Raw genomic sequence first — 16958 nt, 5'->3', positions numbered from 1 at the left:
TATATTATATGGAAAATCTTTTCACGCCCAAGGAAAGTACTTAATATTAATATTAAGGGCTATAACTTTCAAGGAATTTTTTGTTCAACATATCCAATAAAATTTTAGGTAGGGACTGAAAAAGATAGTCGAAAAAAAATCACCCTAATATAATATATAAGAGTCCTTGTCCGGCCGAATCACAGGAATTGAGTATGTTATCGCAGTTTCCTGAAATCAATGCTTTTTCACTCTACTATGGTGTGAAGGATAAAAAGAACCACTAGTCAACGCGAGTTTCGAAATTACAACAAACTGTGAACAATAAATAGTAAACAATATTACATTTTGAAAGTAGAACAACAAAATACAATCCAATATGTATGAAAAAAAAAAAATGTAATGAAGCAACGTTCATTTACGTGATTCAATTTTGACACGTTAAATTTTTACACGTACTGCAGATTAAATCAATTTTTTTCTTACTGATTCTATCTGTTCAACATAATGTACAGATTCATCATGTTTTATCTAACCCGCGGCAGAAAATCAGACGATTTCTATCTCTTATCTCTAAAAATTTGCGTATAAAAGTTCGCACCATTTTTCGACGTTGCACTTCTCAGAAGCAAATACACAATGAAAGTTCTTGTGGCACTTTGTTTCGTCGCGGCCGTCGCCCAGGTATAATGTTATAATTAGTTACTGTTACCTGGTTTTATTGTGTAAATAATCCTTACTGGAAATAAGAATCGAATAGTATAAACAAGGTCGAAGAATATGATCCAACTGTTGGATTGAAATATTTTTAATTACATCCATGTTAACGGAGAAGAATTATATCTTATTTTATAGGCCATCAATGTGGACTGGAACACAATCAGACCCATCGAAATCTTCCCACAAGACTTGGCAGGTCCTTTGACCGAGAGTAAGTTGCTCCCTTGGATGATATTCCATAAATAAAACTATCCTATTGGCCGTCACGAGTAATGCATCGACCATGTAATTTCGAAGGCCTTAAGGAGGTCAAAAACCTGGACCCATCCCGTATCGTTGGAGGAGAAGAAGCTACGCCTGGACAGTTCCCATATCAAATTGGTTTGTTCTCAACCGACGCCTCGGGTTCGACCGGATTCTGCGGAGGTTCCATCCTGAACGCAGAGTGGGTTCTGACTGCAGCTCATTGCGTCGACGTTGCCGTATCAGCAGAAGTCGTTCTTGGAGCTCAGTACATCCGCGAAGACGAATCAACACAGGTGGTACTCCAGGTTGCAGAAATCATTGTTCACGAGAACTGGGACACCAGAAACATCAGGAACGACCTTGCGTTGCTGCGCCTTCCCAGCCCTATTCAATTCTCTGGTAAAATATTCTATAACTAAATGAGGATTTCATGAAAAAATTGAATCGCAAGAAAAAGAAGTTAATGGACAATTGTTCCATAAACTTTCAGAACGCATCCAACCCATTCGTCTGCCAAGTCGTTCCCAGGTTGGAGAAACCTTCGCCAGCGACACCGGAATCGTATCTGGATGGGGAAGGGACTCCGATTGTAAGCATTTAATAGTGTTAATGTTTTTAACAACGCGAATTTTATTTTAAAACGGAGTGCAATTCTCACGGTGCATTACAGCGTCCAGCAGCATCAGCCCTGTTCTCCGCTGGACCCAGAACCCTATTATCACTAACTTTGTGTGCACCCGGTACTACTTCTTCAGCGTTACCAGCTCTCAGATCTGTTTGTCTGGCAGGGGAGGTCGTTCATCGTGCAACGTAAGTGCAATATCACGACGGTGACTGGTCACTGACGATTCATCATCAACTCAAAATCGATGCATTTCTTTTAGGGAGACTCTGGTGGCCCATTGGTGGTGACTGACAGCGATGGTGAAATAACCCAGGTTGGTGTTGTTTCCTTTGGAATAGCTCTAGGATGCGCTGTTGGATGGCCGGGAGTTTACGTACGCGTGACCGATTACTTGGACTGGATTGAGACCAACACTGGAGGATCTGTCGCTATCAGGAATTGATTACTAACTAAAAAACATGGACTCCTTCACCGAAAGGTGTAATGCGAGATGACTTAATCTCGAATAAAATTTTATCCCACTGTAATATTCGAATGGACTTCAAGTTCAACCAATCAAATTCCTTGACACATGTACAAAGTGTATACTTCAGATTTTAAATAAAACGATTGGAACACGGCAATACCTTTCTTAATTTTACTTAATTAAATTTCAAACCTAGAGAGTATTTGAGGAACCGAAAGAAACATCTGAATGGCCATTGTCGAATTTTTAGATTTTTGCCGAGGACCATCAATCCATCAATTTTTTTTTGACGCAATCGTTATCAAATTAAGCTAACGATGAACATGTATAAAATTCACTCAATTTGTGACGATAAATCGACAATCAGAAGTTTTGGGAAAGTGAAAGTTACGTATTATTTTCAATGAAATGATGATGATGATCACGACATTGTCACATTATATCTAATAGAACAGTAATTACACTTAACACGGGTGTTTTAGACAAAGTACAAATTCTTTACTTTTTAGCGTATACACACATATAATCATTCGAGTTAAGTTGACTGGATTTTATTCTGAGAAAAAACAGTTTATGCAGCGTTTGATCATGAGGAGAGATAGCTTGTGCAGAAATGAGGAGACCCCAAGCATGTATAAATCAATTTGGGAGTATTGCCAAACTCCACAGCTCCGGAACATGTCGGGTTAACAATCGTCTCTTTCGCATCCTGTCTTTCATCTTTGCTCGCAGATCTTTCCAATGCCCGTTTAAATATTTCAGACAATTTGCTTGTGTAATCAACTGCTAAATTTAGCTCCGCCCGAGTCATGTAAACAAGGTCAGTGGTCAGCTTTTCTGTACGTATGTCTGCTTTCTTCGGTTCGGATATTTTACATTTGTCCATGCCGACGTCGTTTTCTTCACCGTCGAGTTCTGTTTCAATAATCAACGAAGCACTGATAGGCAAATTCTTTACAATCTTCAGAGACTCTTCTTTGTCTTTACTCAATGGAAACGACGAAGAAGAGGAAGAAGATGACCGAGAGAAAATCTTGTCAAGACAATAATCCGACGTGCTCGCACTCCCGCTGGAAGTATCCTTTGCGTCATCATCTGGTCGATTCATCTTGGTAACAGAATCGTCCTCGGACAACGTGGTTGGCGAACTTGTAGAAGACTTCTGAGGTTTTTCAACACAATGAGAATGGCCATGAAGGCTCTGCAAAGTGCTTCGACTGTGCAATTCCGGGTCTACGATTTGTTCAGTAATGAAAACATACTCGCCAACTCCGCCAGTCTCTGAGGTAAACGTTGAATCGTTCTCGTTTTTGATGATCGTTAAGTATTCATCCGGCTCCTCGTAATTCCCTTCGACTACTTTATTGTTCGAGGCCTCGCGGTCGACGTTACTCTTGGTATCGGTCCACGAATTGCTTTCTTTCGAAGCAAAATAGGGACTGTTGAGGCTGTGACCATGCCAAGTTCCATCGCTGGACGAGGCTTGGCTTAAGGTGGTTCTACTGGTCTCCGGGGACGTTCGGGACGAATTGTCGACAGATCCTTGGAGCGATTCGTGCTGCACAACATGGGCGAAGTTTTTTCGAAAGATACTTTTCCCCGCCAACTGACCAAGCTGCTGTTGCGAACTAGTTGCGGTGGTGTAATTTTCCTGCAACGGTACCATCTCGGTGTTCAGCATAAACTTTTCCACTTCAGGGTTTATGTTGTTCTTGTAATTGATCGCCGAGCCTAGAGGATAACTCTGACCGACATCTGGAACGGAGCTGCTCTTCGACCAGTTCTGCAGCGTATGGCCCATCTTCGAAATCCACGGATTGATGCCTTCGATTTGTGCCACTCCCTCTGACAAATCAAGGCTACCGTCTGACCGTTGGGACGTTGAGGCTTCACTGCCATTCGAAGTGCTCGATGTTGGATTCTTTCCCACGAGTTTATCGTTGAGAATTTTGTCGTTGCTTGAGTTGTCAAATTTAACGGACGCCGAAGTGTCGCGATCTTGAATTTCTCCGGAATCCTGAACATCACCGACGTTAAATTGGAGAAATCGAATATGGTCGTATTCAGGTATACGATACTCTCCATTTTTGCCGAAGGCAATATTGTGGGAATCGTAAAAGTTCTCGGATGCGTCAGAATGGTCAGAAAATTCAAGGTTCAGTTTTAGGTGAGAATCTTCACGGCTTTCGGAGTGAACGAATTTTGTTGGGTTGTCAGCAAATTGGTACAACTTTTCCATACAGATATCGTGTGCGTTTGGCTCTCGAGATTTCGAGTTGTAGGATTGTTTAACTTTAGACTTAACAGTAGTGTTTGCGGACGAAACTGTGGCACGAATCTGGGAACGAGGCGCCGGCGAACCGACAAGAGTCAGATTCAACTCACTAGTTGCGAATTCGTCTCTATTTTCGCGGTTATTTATTGGCTCGATTTTCTTCTCGTCCACTGTTTTATCACCCAACTTTTTTAAACCGCTACCCCGTTTCGACGATGGCTTATTCATTATGTTCGAACGAACAATAAACGTGTTACTTCTCAACGGCGACGCGGAGTACGAATTACGAACGCTGAATTTTGCAGACATATTTTACTATGATATAATTCAGCGCGAGAAGTAACTGAGAAATTGGAATTGTGATTTTAAAAATCATTCGCGACACCGGTGATCCAATAAGAATTTTAACTGGAGAATAAATTCCAACTCTTTTCCGCACGCTCAAAAACTGTGGTTTTAGCCAAAAAACAGTTGAAATGAACGAACGCAACGCAGCTCGCTTTGCACTATCGCTCGTCGGAGGCTCAGTTGACAAACAGAAAAACACCTAGCAACCTAACAATTTTTTCTATAGGCGGAGATAACAAGTGTAATGACGCATGCCAAACAAGTCGTGTGGGAAACACGCATGAATGATGGGGTTCCATGGTTAGGGTGCAATGGATAATTGTTGGTGCATTCATTCTCTCGCTCGGTTTATTAGATTATTGATTATTTTGCCAAGCCTATTCGAGCAGATGCGCAGCGGAATTCAAGCGTACATCTCAAAGTTCAGACATTAATTAAAAAAAAAAGTACAATACCAGACTGATGACTGATATTCAAGTCTCCGTTGATACGATATCAAGTAAATCAATCTGTTCTTATTGACATATGCACTTGATCACGCAGTGCGGCAGTAAAAGAAACAGTGAGATTTCTAATTTGATAATTTCATCAATTTACAATCTAGAAATTATGGATTGAACAAGTGCTTCCGCAAAGCCAGATGGTATCCACTGATTACCACGTATCAAGAAATCACAGATTCAAAACCTACAGTTTTGCTTCTAACTATAAAATCGTTAACACGTGTCCCAATGCATAGATAAAATGTTTATAGCCGATAAGTCCGGAGAGGTTTATAGTTTGAATATAATCAGCTTTACCGCATCTTTCAATTTGACGAAAGTGTGCACTCCATCCTGTAAAATGGATTGTGGATTTTTTTCTTTTAAATGAAACCAAAGTTCAAAGCTTCACTACCATCAGCTTTCCAACAAACGGAAACACTTCCACAAACCGTATCGGGCCTCCCAGTCAACGAAGAACAATTCCGGTTTGTCCCAGAGCACGTGATGGATAGCGAAAGTGTAGTGGGACTGGATGGGCGGATTCAAATGCGGGGCCCATCGGGCCCTTTCCATCACTATCTTGTTTACGTACTGGTAGAACACCTTGGCACCGTGAATCCAGCAAAGTAGGGATAGTATGGCTACGACGCAGGCGTGGACGTGGAAGGTGACTTCCCGCCTCAGATCTTCGCGCTCCATGGTTAGATCTTGAAGATTCATAGCCAGACAGACGAGCGCCGCAGCCGTAAAGCCGCAAGGAACTTCAACAGCGACGAGGCAAATGGTGCAATAGGACATCTCAAGATTGAGACGAGCCGAGCAATGGTTTAATATTCCCCTGATCAAACAGTCGTGAAGTTCGGCGCGGTTGTTCTTGAGGAAAATCTTGTCCTCTCGATGGTATCGACTTACGTTCAGCTCGTACCGTGTATTCTCAAAAAATATCTGGGGCGTTTCGAACCGCGTCCGATTTCCGCCCCTGTCGATGAGGGACTGCATGACTCTGTTGCCTAGAAGGCTGACCAGACGGCTTGCGGACGCGATCATCCGTGTCAGAAGGGAAAATACATCCGGAGTTAGGGTGTCTTCGAAGAGTTTTGTCGAGTGTTTATAGGCCGCGTATTCCAAGTTGCTCCCAAAGTCGAGGACGTCCTCGTCGCTCACCGTTTGATCCACGGACCAGAAACACATGTGTCGAATGACAACGAGAATGTGATCGTTTGAGAGATGCTCCAGGGTCCGTTGTACGCAGACCTTCAGCCCTTTTCTGAACTGCCTATAGGGCGAGGTGTTGGCGCCTTCGCCAATACTCGCCCGATAAATGCCGAGCAGTCTTTCCAAGGCGATGACTGTTGATACGGTTTCCGGCCAGTCATAAGTGTCCATAAACTCGTAGAGTGTGCAAATTATTGAACGCACGACCTCGACCGGCGTTGTTGGGTCTTCAACTTCGTTCCAGAGCTCGTTCACCACCGTTGATCCGGATATTCCAAGGCTGACTGGAGCGGTTATCAATTCCAAAGACAAATCGAGATACTCGAATAGATTCTCTTCGTTCATTACACTGATCACAGCTCGAACGACTTCGGGTTCATTCTTGTTGATAAACAGACTAAACAGATCTAGGTATGAATTCCTTGCCATTCGATACTGCCGACGCCCGTTCCAGTTGCATAGCGATTCTTTGTGGTAAAGAACGTTTTGAAAGTGTATCAATAACTTAATTGAACAATGCACAAGCTCCCTCGTATTCTGGGCCTGTATCTCTTCAGGGGGTATTCTACGGAGTATCTTCCGGAGCTTTTTCAATCCTTTTTCGTAATGATTTTTCGTACGATCAGCACCGGCAGACTCTGGAAAGCAGTAACTGTGAAGTCTCTCCAATTCAGCCATCAGCCTACCGTCGGTAAGGGGTGTCTCGTGGAAATTCAAGTGGCAGATGGTTATACGGCCATTGGACCCTGCCTGACGTCGCCTGGTGGATGTCATCTAATCCTTGATCGGAAGCCGAATGAACGACACATTTTACTACGGTGACCTTATCCGGATAAAATGTAACTCTATCCTGTCGGACAACGACATGATAACACTGAGATTCGTCTCAATAACTTAACCATACAAAAACCGAACGGAGATTATGACGAGCATTGCCTACTATTTTTGAAGCAGCTAGCAACACGATGACAAGATCGCTTTTATTAACACAAGTTAAATTAACTTAGCCGAGGAATTAACTCGGGCAATTATGATAGGAAATCGTATTTCACTGGTTTCTAAAATGGAAAATATTTTATTACAACGTTTAAAAATTTATTATCCTACATTTACATGCGTTTACAACGACACGATTTTCTCTCTCTCTCTCTCGCTCTCCCTCTCTCTCTTAACTTTGAAACGTAGTATATGAGAGAGTACATCGATATTTATATGTATATATGTACATACATAGGTATAATAATATTACACAGAAATCAGTATGAAAATCAGTTTTCATGATGCAGTATAATGGTTAGTTTTTCTCAACGAAAAAAAGTACCGAATCTCATGTCAATATACTGCGAATGCAAAATTCCAACTTCTGATTATGAAAAGTTGATGGAATGTAATGTTGAGTTTACAGTTATAAGCGTGGAATAAAAAGTCTTATGGTCATTATCGACATGCTTTTAAATCTCCGCCAACGACAATTAGGAATGTTGAATTCTTATATTGATTAGTCTGATAAAAGTCTAATAAAACATTTTTTTTCAAAATATAAATCACTAAGATAATAATATGTATAAATATTTACATGTACGTATCTTGTATAATCTCACATCACGTTATAAATAATATAATGATAAACTCTAATATGTATATATTGTATATGTATAGTTTAATACATACATATATAATATAGTAATATAACAATTTTTCCTTTCTTACATAGTTTGTTTTCTTTGCCAAAATTCATTTACCACTAGCCATATACACATGTATGTATAATGTTTATCCACAGGTAACTCGACCCACTCTCTTCGATTCATCGTACATCATTTTGAAAAAGGACAGACTCGAGAATGATTATTTTCATTTCAAAGATGCGTTAAATAAACCATTTCCTGTTTGCTTTCATTCTATCAACGGTCTCTGTTAATTCCTCTTCACCTATTTATAGAATCAACGGCTTTCTTGTTTTTTCTCTTTGCTGACAAAGTTTCAGCTAACTTAAATAATATCTGTATCTAGTCCTTTTTTCTTCCTGTAATCATATTCTGATTGGTAACCGGGAGGGTGGTTATGCTCGTGGACTCCGGTGGGCATGAACCTTTCGGCGATGACTGCACATTTGCCGCGACAACCACGGTGTTGTTCGGCGCACCGGTAATGGGATCGATTCAATACTTCAGAGCGCGATGTCAGATTATACACATATCCTTCATGGACCAATTGTGGGCGGCCTCGTGCGGATAGTCTGTAAGTTACCGGTTCCACAACTGCAATGTTATATATATATATATTCATATATATCATATTTTTAACACCTGAGATATATTATTGTAAACATTGTTCTCTACAATTTTCAGTTTCAGCCAAGCTATCCTCTTCCGATCTCATACTCTGAATAATGCAATGTTTCTGTCAGGGGTTTCAATCTTATATGCAATTGGCTTACCGGCTTAAACTTAACTTACAAGTACGGGACAGTGAGACATGTCAAGCAGCTAATGTCAAGGCTGGTAGTCGATGAGTAATCTGAGTGAATCTAAGACAAATTGGTTAGTGAATGAATTCGTTGTTGAATATTGATGAGATTTAGTTAAAACGTAGGTATTATTCTCAACAAAAGAAAATTGTTAAAATGATGTAGTGAAAACTAAAGTGTGAACTCTCGGAACGAACTACAATTACACCTGCTGCATTACTGGAAATGTAAAAAAAAAAAATGATCCAAATTTCGATTTTATAGAAATATAACGTTCTAAAATTTGCAGCAAGTTACTACCAACCCTGTAGCGTGTACTTATAACGTGCGTTGACGGAGTTTAAAAGATAACAAAACTTTTGCATAGAAAAAAGATATGATACCGCAAGTTGTTTAATAATAATATAAAGTATATTATTTACAATACCATTAGTAATCAGTCAGATTTTGTAAATAGTACCATTTGGACTTGAATACACTGGCGATCTTTGATTCGTGATACTTCCCATAGTATAAATGATAAGTAATAAAATATTGTAGATGCGTAGGAACTGGTCTTTGCACAAGGCCAGCGCCCTAGTATTGCTGACAAAAAGTAACAAAGTGTTACATATTTGAGGCAATTGGTAAACAATACGATACGTTAGCTTCAATCCTCTTGCCGGAGGAGAAAAAAAAACAAGAATATTCCGATATGCGTCTATCATGATTGTGCGTTCCGTTGATTCTTAATATTAAGTTATCTTCCGAAATGCAACGAGCTCTGCATTTCCCTTTATAGTTGTCTTGGCACCTCCAATAGGTTCTAATTCCAGGACCTCTGTTAATACTGTAGGCTGCATGGTAGATAAACCCATTCAAGTGAAGCCGTCGCAGTGCTCTACCATTCTGTTCTACAAAAAATTAATACGTCGTGTATTAATTAAGGCTCTGTTATTGGGTAAAACGGTCAACATTCTTTTCAATTTACCAGACGTGCGACATTTTTTCCTGTTTCAAACGCATCGGATGAAGGTAAGTTACAATAGCTTTCTCTTCACTTGTATTCACTGAGCTGTAGGGTAAAATTCAATTCCCAAGTTGGCAAATAATCATTACTATCTTTACAGAAAAACTGTAGCTTACAAAACCCGGGTGCAATAAACGAGTTTTGAGTGATAAAACAGTCTCGTATGATACATACACACAGCTTTATTTGAAAGTATTTGCTCACCAAATATATATATATATATATATATAAATAAACGCTAGCGCATAACATACACGTGTATATGAATGTGTATGATAATCACTCAGGTAATATCACGTAGTAGAATGAAAACTCGTAGGTTTTTTATACAGATAGATTTTACAATGGTGAATATACTTATAAGTATAAACCGCGTTCAGAAATGCCCTAATATATGGGAGCATGAACCATTTTTCCAGCTTTTCTATGTTTTTTTATGGTTTTAAGATGAGAATCGTGTGGCGGTACCGTTGGCCGAGACACTACAACACAACCAAATTTTGTGTAACACCTCGCTTGACATTTACCAAGCAACGAACGGTATATACATTTCCAATAAGTTTTGATACCCGCCCTGGAATGTACCGTGTAGATGTGACCTTCGTGAACCAGCTGAAGATTACCTCTGGAACTCCGTATAAACGACAAGAGGCCTGAGAACACCAATATACTAGTATCATTGTCTCACTCACCTTTGACTTGAAATGTACGCACCAGGCACTTCTTTCAATGCATTTCACTATAAAAATTTGAATAATCGTCAGATTTTTCATACCTGATCTATCATTCTTTCAGTCATACGTTTACCAGAAGAAATTTTTCACCATTTTCACAAACAAATTATACTAAAATATGTTTTCCAATTGCCTGATATCGATTTTAAATGTTGTTACGACGCCTTTGAAATGGAAATCACTTTTCCACACTTGTTTCAAATCACATTACATGTATAATTTTGCGAATTCTTTAGATTTTTTAAAGAGACAAAGAACAGATACTGTCTCGCTAAACATGCTCAACGTTAGAAATATTTGTCAAACGGTATTTTGTGAGTTTCCAGTCAAGTCTAAGAGTGGTTATAAATGAAATAACCAATTCTCCAGACTAGAGGCAAATCTTGCCTTTGGATATATCAGATCACGAGCTTCAATTTTCTCTCAATGTAAACCAGGTTTATGGTTACTGCATTAATTTATTGAAGACTCTTAGATTTACAGAGCCTGTGATAATAAAAATATCATAAAAAGTATTGTAAAATATTTTGAAAACCTAACTAAAGCTGTGAAATCGCACCATGTAAAAATAATTGGCCGATTTATGCCGATTATAGGGTTTGCAAGATTTACGGAAAGCATACTTTTCCAAGTATGATAAATAAATATCATACATTTCTTCTAAAGATTGCCAGTGTACCTAAGGACCAACTATATTGCAGTTCCTTCAGATGAAAGTAGGTGTTTATGCAATGAATGAGATTACATGAGCTCTCAACAATCTGCTTGAACATGATTTTGAAAATGAAATGATGCGGTGATCCTTGATACAGTTTGTTCAACCCTACACGTGATTGCATCACGATTAAAGGTAGTCATAATTTACAATTTTACTAGTTTTATTACTTCAGCTGACAACGAGTACGCTAGATGTTGAATACTAAATAGATGTCAATTCAGAACTTTACTATCGTGTATGTCAAGTCACTCTGTTAAGGGTTCACATTAGCTAAAATACAAAATGCAAGAACGTAGACTAGATCTTGAAATATTTTAAAGACATATTTGCTCGATGGTAGTTTTTTTGTAATCGTTACAAAAAGAAATTAATTATGTCATAAATTGAGTTTAATCGTAATGTATCCAACAGCAATTCATTTACACAGGTGTATCGTCAATTAAATATCTTCAAAATATTTCAATAACAAATATTGGGGTAACATGTTTCAGCAAACTTACCTTGGACACCTTCTCCACCTTGTGAACATGCCGAAGACATTGGACTATTCATAGATGGTTGCTCAGTTAGCTCACTGCCACCTCCATCGAGAAAACCTTAAAATGTTAATAATCAGTGAACACAATGACTGGAAATAATATCAACAATCTTATCACGAATGATTAAGACGGCTCAAACTAGAAACAGTTCAGATTCGAATGACAATTTCTCTTTAAAATCCTGGTCAACTGTTAACAGTAAAATATTTTTTTCCTTCATAATCACCTTTCTCTGCGTCATTTTGAGAGTTTAAATACTGCTCTAGCGGTTGATCTAGAAAATATGGCTCGTCTGTTACGTCGAAATCTTCTGGTTCAGATTTTGCTTTAATACTATGTGGACTCTCTTTCATATATTCCATTTCTTTCAAAGCTGGGGGTGAGGTTCTGTTTCTTTTGGGGGTCAACGAACGAGACCTCATTGATTCTCGTGGCCTTTTTACAGGCCTATTTCCTTCTACAGTTTTCGAACACGTTTCACTGGTATTGGGATTAGAACAAGTAGCCACATCGAAGTCTACTTCTTCGATAAGTTCGGAAGGAGGAAGAGCCGTGTCGCTCTCTATCGGTGAATCCTGAAGAACATTGTTCGTCACTAACTACTCAAAGTATTGACTTTGATTTTTATAATAAATGTATCAACAATCGTGAAAAAGTTTGGCAAATTTTTAGTAAATATTCTGGTAAAAAAAGACATATAGTGATGCTCCTTTTTGAAAATCGGTAAAATGAATTTTGCAGTAACATAGGCGCCAGCTTTCGGCATTGTTTCAGACTTGAATAACATTTATTCAAATGAAGTAGACTTACACTGTGGCTATTCTGGTCGCCGGCTAGACCCTTTATCTTGAGTGCTTCGGCGATTTTTAAGAACGAGGCTAGTTCGTTATGACTAACGTTCACTTCACCTTTGTACATAAACTTCAACAAAGCCTCTACTTGCGAGTAGCCCATGTCCTTTAAGACAACGACGGGATGAGTGCATGGGTTTGCCTAAATGCAATCATAAGACTTGAGGAATCTCAAAATTTGTGGAATGTTTACAATTACTGAATCACATGAAGATTTGATAAATTTTTTGTTTTACTTCTTTTTTTTTCTTAACTGGCAAGGATTTTTACCTTGAATATTTCTTTGAAGTACGGGCTGCAAACTGATAACACAAGCTTGTGAGCTTGCAGGAGTTTTCCTTCGACAGCAAGCGTTACATCGACTAGTTCGTGATCGCTGAGATGCGATAGGAAACCACAAGTTAAATTAGAGGTGAAATTATTCCATTTCAAAGAATAATCTGAATTGTCCATGTCCTTTCGATTCTTGGCCATTACTCGAGCTGAACAAAATTCACAGGTTGTTTATTGTTAGACGAGGAATCAGACAATTTTAGTAAAAACAAACGAGGGTCATGAGCCAGGATTTGATAAGTATTACATTACGCATAATAATATCTGTCTGACATATGTAGATCAGTGAAATATCACACCTGTGGGTATTCCGACTGGCAGGAGCGACAGAGAACCGTTGATTGATAAGAAGATTACATTCGCTCCGATATTATTACTCCCAAGGCAGTTTGTCTCTGCCAAACATTTACGGGAACTATTTGATAGTCGGGGGAAAAAAAAAAACCGCCCGCCTGCCTCACAATCAGAGTTTACCGTCGTCGAGTAGTTGTCGTCATCGTTGTCCCACGACCACAAGCGAGTGACGAGATAATAGGAAAATAAAATGGCGACGATCTAGTTTGTTTAGTAATGTAACGCAACGATGCAGTAAGTAGGTACGAGGCGGGCTGCTGCTACTTAGAACGACGCCTCTGTGGGCTTTTGGTATTTTCTTCTCCCTTCCAGATCGATAATCTCTCGAAATAAACGTGTCATTGTATCCGGTATCCCCTAGGAGGAAGGAGTTTCCCTGATCTAGCTGCTAGCGCGCTATCGTATCGTCGTAATGGATCTCGGCATGATCTCGATGCAGACCGTACGTAAACACACACATACAACGATCCTCCGCAGGCTGCCGCGGCTTCGGTGTGCACGTAAATACACTAAACATAATGATAATACAGACTACGTCACCTACCCAATACCCATACATACCTATGCAGGTACGAAGATAGCACGCATGCGGCATGCACTCTATACTCTATACCCATGCATACGTATGGATATGAGGAGCGTGGAAATGCGATGCAGCGCCGTAAGATGGGTGTTTTGTTGTTTTTTAAATGTTTAATTTACGTCCTTCGGGATGGCTCAGGCTGCATAGTTCGTGGAGTTGTTATACACCGACTAAAAACACAAATAAATCGACGTGAGTTTGTCGATGATATTTCTACGATACTACGAGACTCTCGTCTTACCAGAAGAATTGACTCTACGAGATACGAATGAGAGTTAAATTATCAGGAAAAATGTGTATGCCAATATTTACAAGTGAATGTATTACGAGACGTCTGATAATATAGAATGAATTACGAAGTTTATACTTTTTTTTTACCAAATTTAACTCGTAATTCATGAGCTTTTCAATGATAAAAAATATCCACAACGAGGACAACGCACTCAACTTGAATACCTGCAATCATCATCTACGTCAGGTATCAAAACCAGTCGTTAAACCTCTTTAATCGAAGTAAAAAATCATCGAGAAAACAAAGAACATGGTTCAACTTTGGAATTCTCTTTCAACTGTTCAGTATAATAATAAAAGTCTCGGGTACATGTGAGAATCTTAACTTTGTCAATGAAAGTTATGTTTAATTTTATTCACAAAGTTTAATATCCATATCTGAGAGCTTTACCCTCAGCTCCGTTAGTTGTCGATATCTATCTTAATGGAATTTGCTGAAAATGGATGTCTCTTTCTTTCAGCACAATGTCTGGCGAACAGTTTTCGCTAGTGTGGAACAGCTTCCCAACAAATTTGTCTTCGGGTTTATATACCTTGCTTAATGACGAACAGCTTGTCGATGTAACACTCGCAGCGGAAGGTCAAATTTTACAAGCCCATAAGCTGATTTTGTCAGTATGCAGCACTTACTTCAAGGAACTCTTCAAGGTTCGATTACGATAGCTTTAAGTGTCGCTTGTTTAATTTTTGATACAAATAACATTTCATTTCTTTAACCTTTGTGGACTAGGAATAATTGTTAACTCGTGTTAATACCTTGTTACAGATGAACTCCTGCAAACATCCGATAGTTATTCTCAAAGATGTTAACTATCGTGATTTGTCTGCTCTATTGCATTTCATGTATCAAGGTGAAGTTCGTGTCAAACAGGAAGACCTTGCCAGCTTTTTAAAAGTAGCTGAAACCTTGCAAATCAAAGGTCTCACGAAGGACAAGAGTGAGGTGATAATTTGGCCAACTATTTCTTTAGACTCCTAAACAATATTGAGAAAAAAATTAATTGAAAGGAAAAATGAAGAGCGTTTATTGGAAAAAAACACCTGTGTCCATTAGCCCATCTCCTGGAGCTCTCTTCAATATATGAATTTAAAAAAATATATTATATCAAAAGAGTATAACAAAGTTCTAAATTCGGAATTCACAAAAAAAACATGCACTGTTTTCCGCACCGCCCATGTATATAATCTCTGAGGAATAGGTAGACTAAATTCCATTCGTTAAAACTATACTTGAATATTTGTTTACATGTAGAAAGATGATTCAGTCACCGACAACGATGTTCAAACGCCTGGAGAAAAGCCTCAAGAACCATCTGGGGATCTAGAGAGTATTCTTGAAGCAGTATCTAACTTGGAAAGAAAATCCCTTAACTATGAAACATTTGCGGCAACTCTACAGAAAGAAATTGCATCCGCTCCTGTAACTAGTGAAACGTTAAGTTCGTCACAGGACCCGCTATCTCCTGCACCAATGAAATCTGTATACGATAAAGCTTCTGATCAACGAAGAATCACCCAACCTGATAGTATTGTACGTGAAATATTGAGTAGAACATCTGCAGACTTTGAAGAAATGGAAAAGAATATCACAGACGAGCCATTGGACTATACCTCGGATATTGTTCGCTTGTCGAAAACAAAAAATGAACCAGTTGATTACACATCTGACATAGACTTCGACGTTGTCTGCAATAAGGAATTTGCGAAGCAGGAGAATTTAGATCGTCAGAACAGTAATCTACACGCACAAAATAACTTGATGGCAAATAGTAAGTAGCGTCACATGATGAATAAAATCTGAGTCATGTCATTACCATTCTATTCAACCTTTCGTTTTGGTAAAGTTTTTTTACCAAACTATTTGCTATATACGTCCTTAAAGCTGAAATATGAAACCAAAGAAAAATGAATTTCTCTAATTACAGAGTGTTTTGAAAATTCACAACTTCTTACTTATAATCCAAGCAACCAGGACGAACCTCTACGTGAGTTTAACATCATAGCGTTTGAACTTCTTGAATGATAACAATTACAGGACTTTATGCTAGTTTTTGTCTCAGCATTCAGCCGCTTGGACGAAACTTTTGGCACGGATTTTTCATTTAATGGAGGCAGCTACAGCCGAGGTCGCAAAACAGTGAAGGGCATCCCAGGCAGCAGTTTGCCTTTGGAAACAACACTGCGAGTTGTTTCTGAATTAGGGCCAACCATGCGAGTGGAGAGAGGAAAAGTTATTCGCATGTATTCATGTCCATGGTGCCTGCGTCATTTTACTCGTAAAGAGAATCTCAAATTACACGTTCGCTATATTCATGGACCTCTTGAAAGTCTGACATGTAAACTTTGTGGTAATAAATACAAAAATAGTAACAGTCTTCGGGTACACTCTTATCTCTATCATAACGCAAAGAGAAACAAACATAGTAAACCAGCACACGTAAATGCTGATATGTAAAATCAAATTTTTATCAAATAACATAGTTTTTATAGTACTAGAAACCGCAAGATGAATTTGTTACATTAAACATGTAGGAGAGTGAATAAAATTGTTATTATTATACACTTACTATCATTTATCCTGAGTACCGACCCGTAAAGATGAATCATTTTATTTTCAATTCATTTATAAGTTTTAATACGATTTATTTATTCTCAATTTATCCGAAACATCGACGTTAGAAGAAAAAAATGGTCGGATAGATTCATTTGTTCTATAG

The 16958-nt window shown here is 38.8% G+C and overlaps 4 protein-coding genes across 10 annotated transcripts; 2 read left to right on the top strand and 2 right to left on the bottom strand.

Moving 5' to 3' along the window:
- The first annotated feature begins 577 nt into the window (after nt 1-577).
- Nucleotides 578-2094, top strand: LOC124404212 (brachyurin-like). The gene is made up of 6 exons (XM_046878161.1): nt 578-663; nt 835-910; nt 997-1344; nt 1436-1534; nt 1616-1755; nt 1830-2094. Exons 1-6 carry the CDS (start codon nt 619-621, stop codon nt 2010-2012), a joined length of 891 nt encoding a protein of 296 aa, XP_046734117.1. The 5' UTR covers nt 578-618; the 3' UTR covers nt 2013-2094.
- Nucleotides 2095-5457: 3363 nt separating this feature from the next.
- On the bottom strand, nt 5458-7308 carry LOC124403997. The gene has a single exon (XM_046877792.1). It carries the CDS (start codon nt 7131-7133, stop codon nt 5559-5561), a length of 1575 nt encoding a protein of 524 aa, XP_046733748.1. The 5' UTR covers nt 7134-7308; the 3' UTR covers nt 5458-5558.
- Nucleotides 7309-8082: 774 nt separating this feature from the next.
- On the bottom strand, nt 8083-14063 carry LOC124416748 (protein tramtrack, beta isoform-like). Of its 6 annotated transcripts, none has more exons than XM_046898038.1 (6): nt 13929-14063; nt 12951-13162; nt 12640-12822; nt 12056-12404; nt 11791-11886; nt 8083-8620 (listed from the first exon to the last, which is right to left on the bottom strand). In XM_046898038.1, exons 1-6 carry the CDS (start codon nt 13960-13962, stop codon nt 8352-8354), a joined length of 1143 nt encoding a protein of 380 aa, XP_046753994.1. In that variant the 5' UTR covers nt 13963-14063; the 3' UTR covers nt 8083-8351. The 6 variants fall into 6 exon arrangements, with proteins under 6 accessions (XP_046753994.1, XP_046753993.1, XP_046753996.1 ...); XM_046898037.1 differs by lacking the exon at nt 8083-8620 and adding an exon at nt 8653-9722; XM_046898040.1 differs by lacking the exons at nt 8083-8620; nt 13929-14063 and adding exons at nt 8653-9722; nt 13475-13622.
- A 2-nt stretch (nt 14064-14065) lies between these two features.
- LOC124416746 (modifier of mdg4-like) lies at nt 14066-16795 on the top strand. Of its 2 annotated transcripts, XM_046898032.1 has the most exons (6): nt 14066-14428; nt 14703-14889; nt 15008-15184; nt 15494-16010; nt 16167-16226; nt 16302-16795. In XM_046898032.1, exons 2-6 carry the CDS (start codon nt 14707-14709, stop codon nt 16694-16696), a joined length of 1332 nt encoding a protein of 443 aa, XP_046753988.1. In that variant the 5' UTR covers nt 14066-14428; nt 14703-14706; the 3' UTR covers nt 16697-16795. The 2 variants fall into 2 exon arrangements, with proteins under 2 accessions (XP_046753988.1, XP_046753989.1); XM_046898033.1 differs by lacking the exon at nt 15008-15184.
- Nucleotides 16796-16958: the final 163 nt, after the last annotated feature.

The sequence above is a fragment of the Diprion similis genome, chromosome 3 (genome assembly GCF_021155765.1).
Source record: "Diprion similis isolate iyDipSimi1 chromosome 3, iyDipSimi1.1, whole genome shotgun sequence".
In the NCBI taxonomy this organism is placed as follows: Eukaryota; Metazoa; Arthropoda; class Insecta; order Hymenoptera; family Diprionidae; genus Diprion; species Diprion similis.
Note: the sequence above shows the minus strand (reverse complement) of the source record. Positions and strands in the feature narration are given on the sequence as shown.

Excerpts from the sequence above, each read along its gene's own strand:
- LOC124404212 (XM_046878161.1), top strand. The coding sequence starts at position 619 with ATGAAAGTTCTTGTGGCACTTTGTTTCGTCGCGGCCGTCGCCCAG. Across the intron at positions 1,535-1,615 it reads ATGGGGAAGGGACTCCGATT|CGTCCAGCAGCATCAGCCCT; the intron begins GTAAGCATTTAA and ends GGTGCATTACAG. Across the intron at positions 1,756-1,829 it reads GAGGTCGTTCATCGTGCAAC|GGAGACTCTGGTGGCCCATT; the intron begins GTAAGTGCAATA and ends CATTTCTTTTAG.
- LOC124403997 (XM_046877792.1), bottom strand. The coding sequence starts at position 7,133 with ATGACATCCACCAGGCGACGTCAGGCAGGGTCCAATGGCCGTATAACC.
- LOC124416748 (XM_046898037.1), bottom strand. The coding sequence starts at position 13,962 with ATGCCGCATGCGTGCTATCTTCGTACCTGCATAG. Across the intron at positions 13,163-13,928 it reads CTATCTTCGTACCTGCATAG|CTCGAGTAATGGCCAAGAAT; the intron begins GTATGTATGGGT and ends AATTTTGTTCAG. Across the intron at positions 12,823-12,950 it reads ACTTCAAAGAAATATTCAAG|GCAAACCCATGCACTCATCC; the intron begins GTAAAAATCCTT and ends GATTGCATTTAG.
- LOC124416746 (XM_046898032.1), top strand. The coding sequence starts at position 14,707 with ATGTCTGGCGAACAGTTTTCGCTAGTGTGGAACAGCTTCCCAACAAAT. Across the intron at positions 15,185-15,493 it reads TCACGAAGGACAAGAGTGAG|AAAGATGATTCAGTCACCGA; the intron begins GTGATAATTTGG and ends GTTTACATGTAG. Across the intron at positions 16,011-16,166 it reads AAATAACTTGATGGCAAATA|AGTGTTTTGAAAATTCACAA; the intron begins GTAAGTAGCGTC and ends CTCTAATTACAG.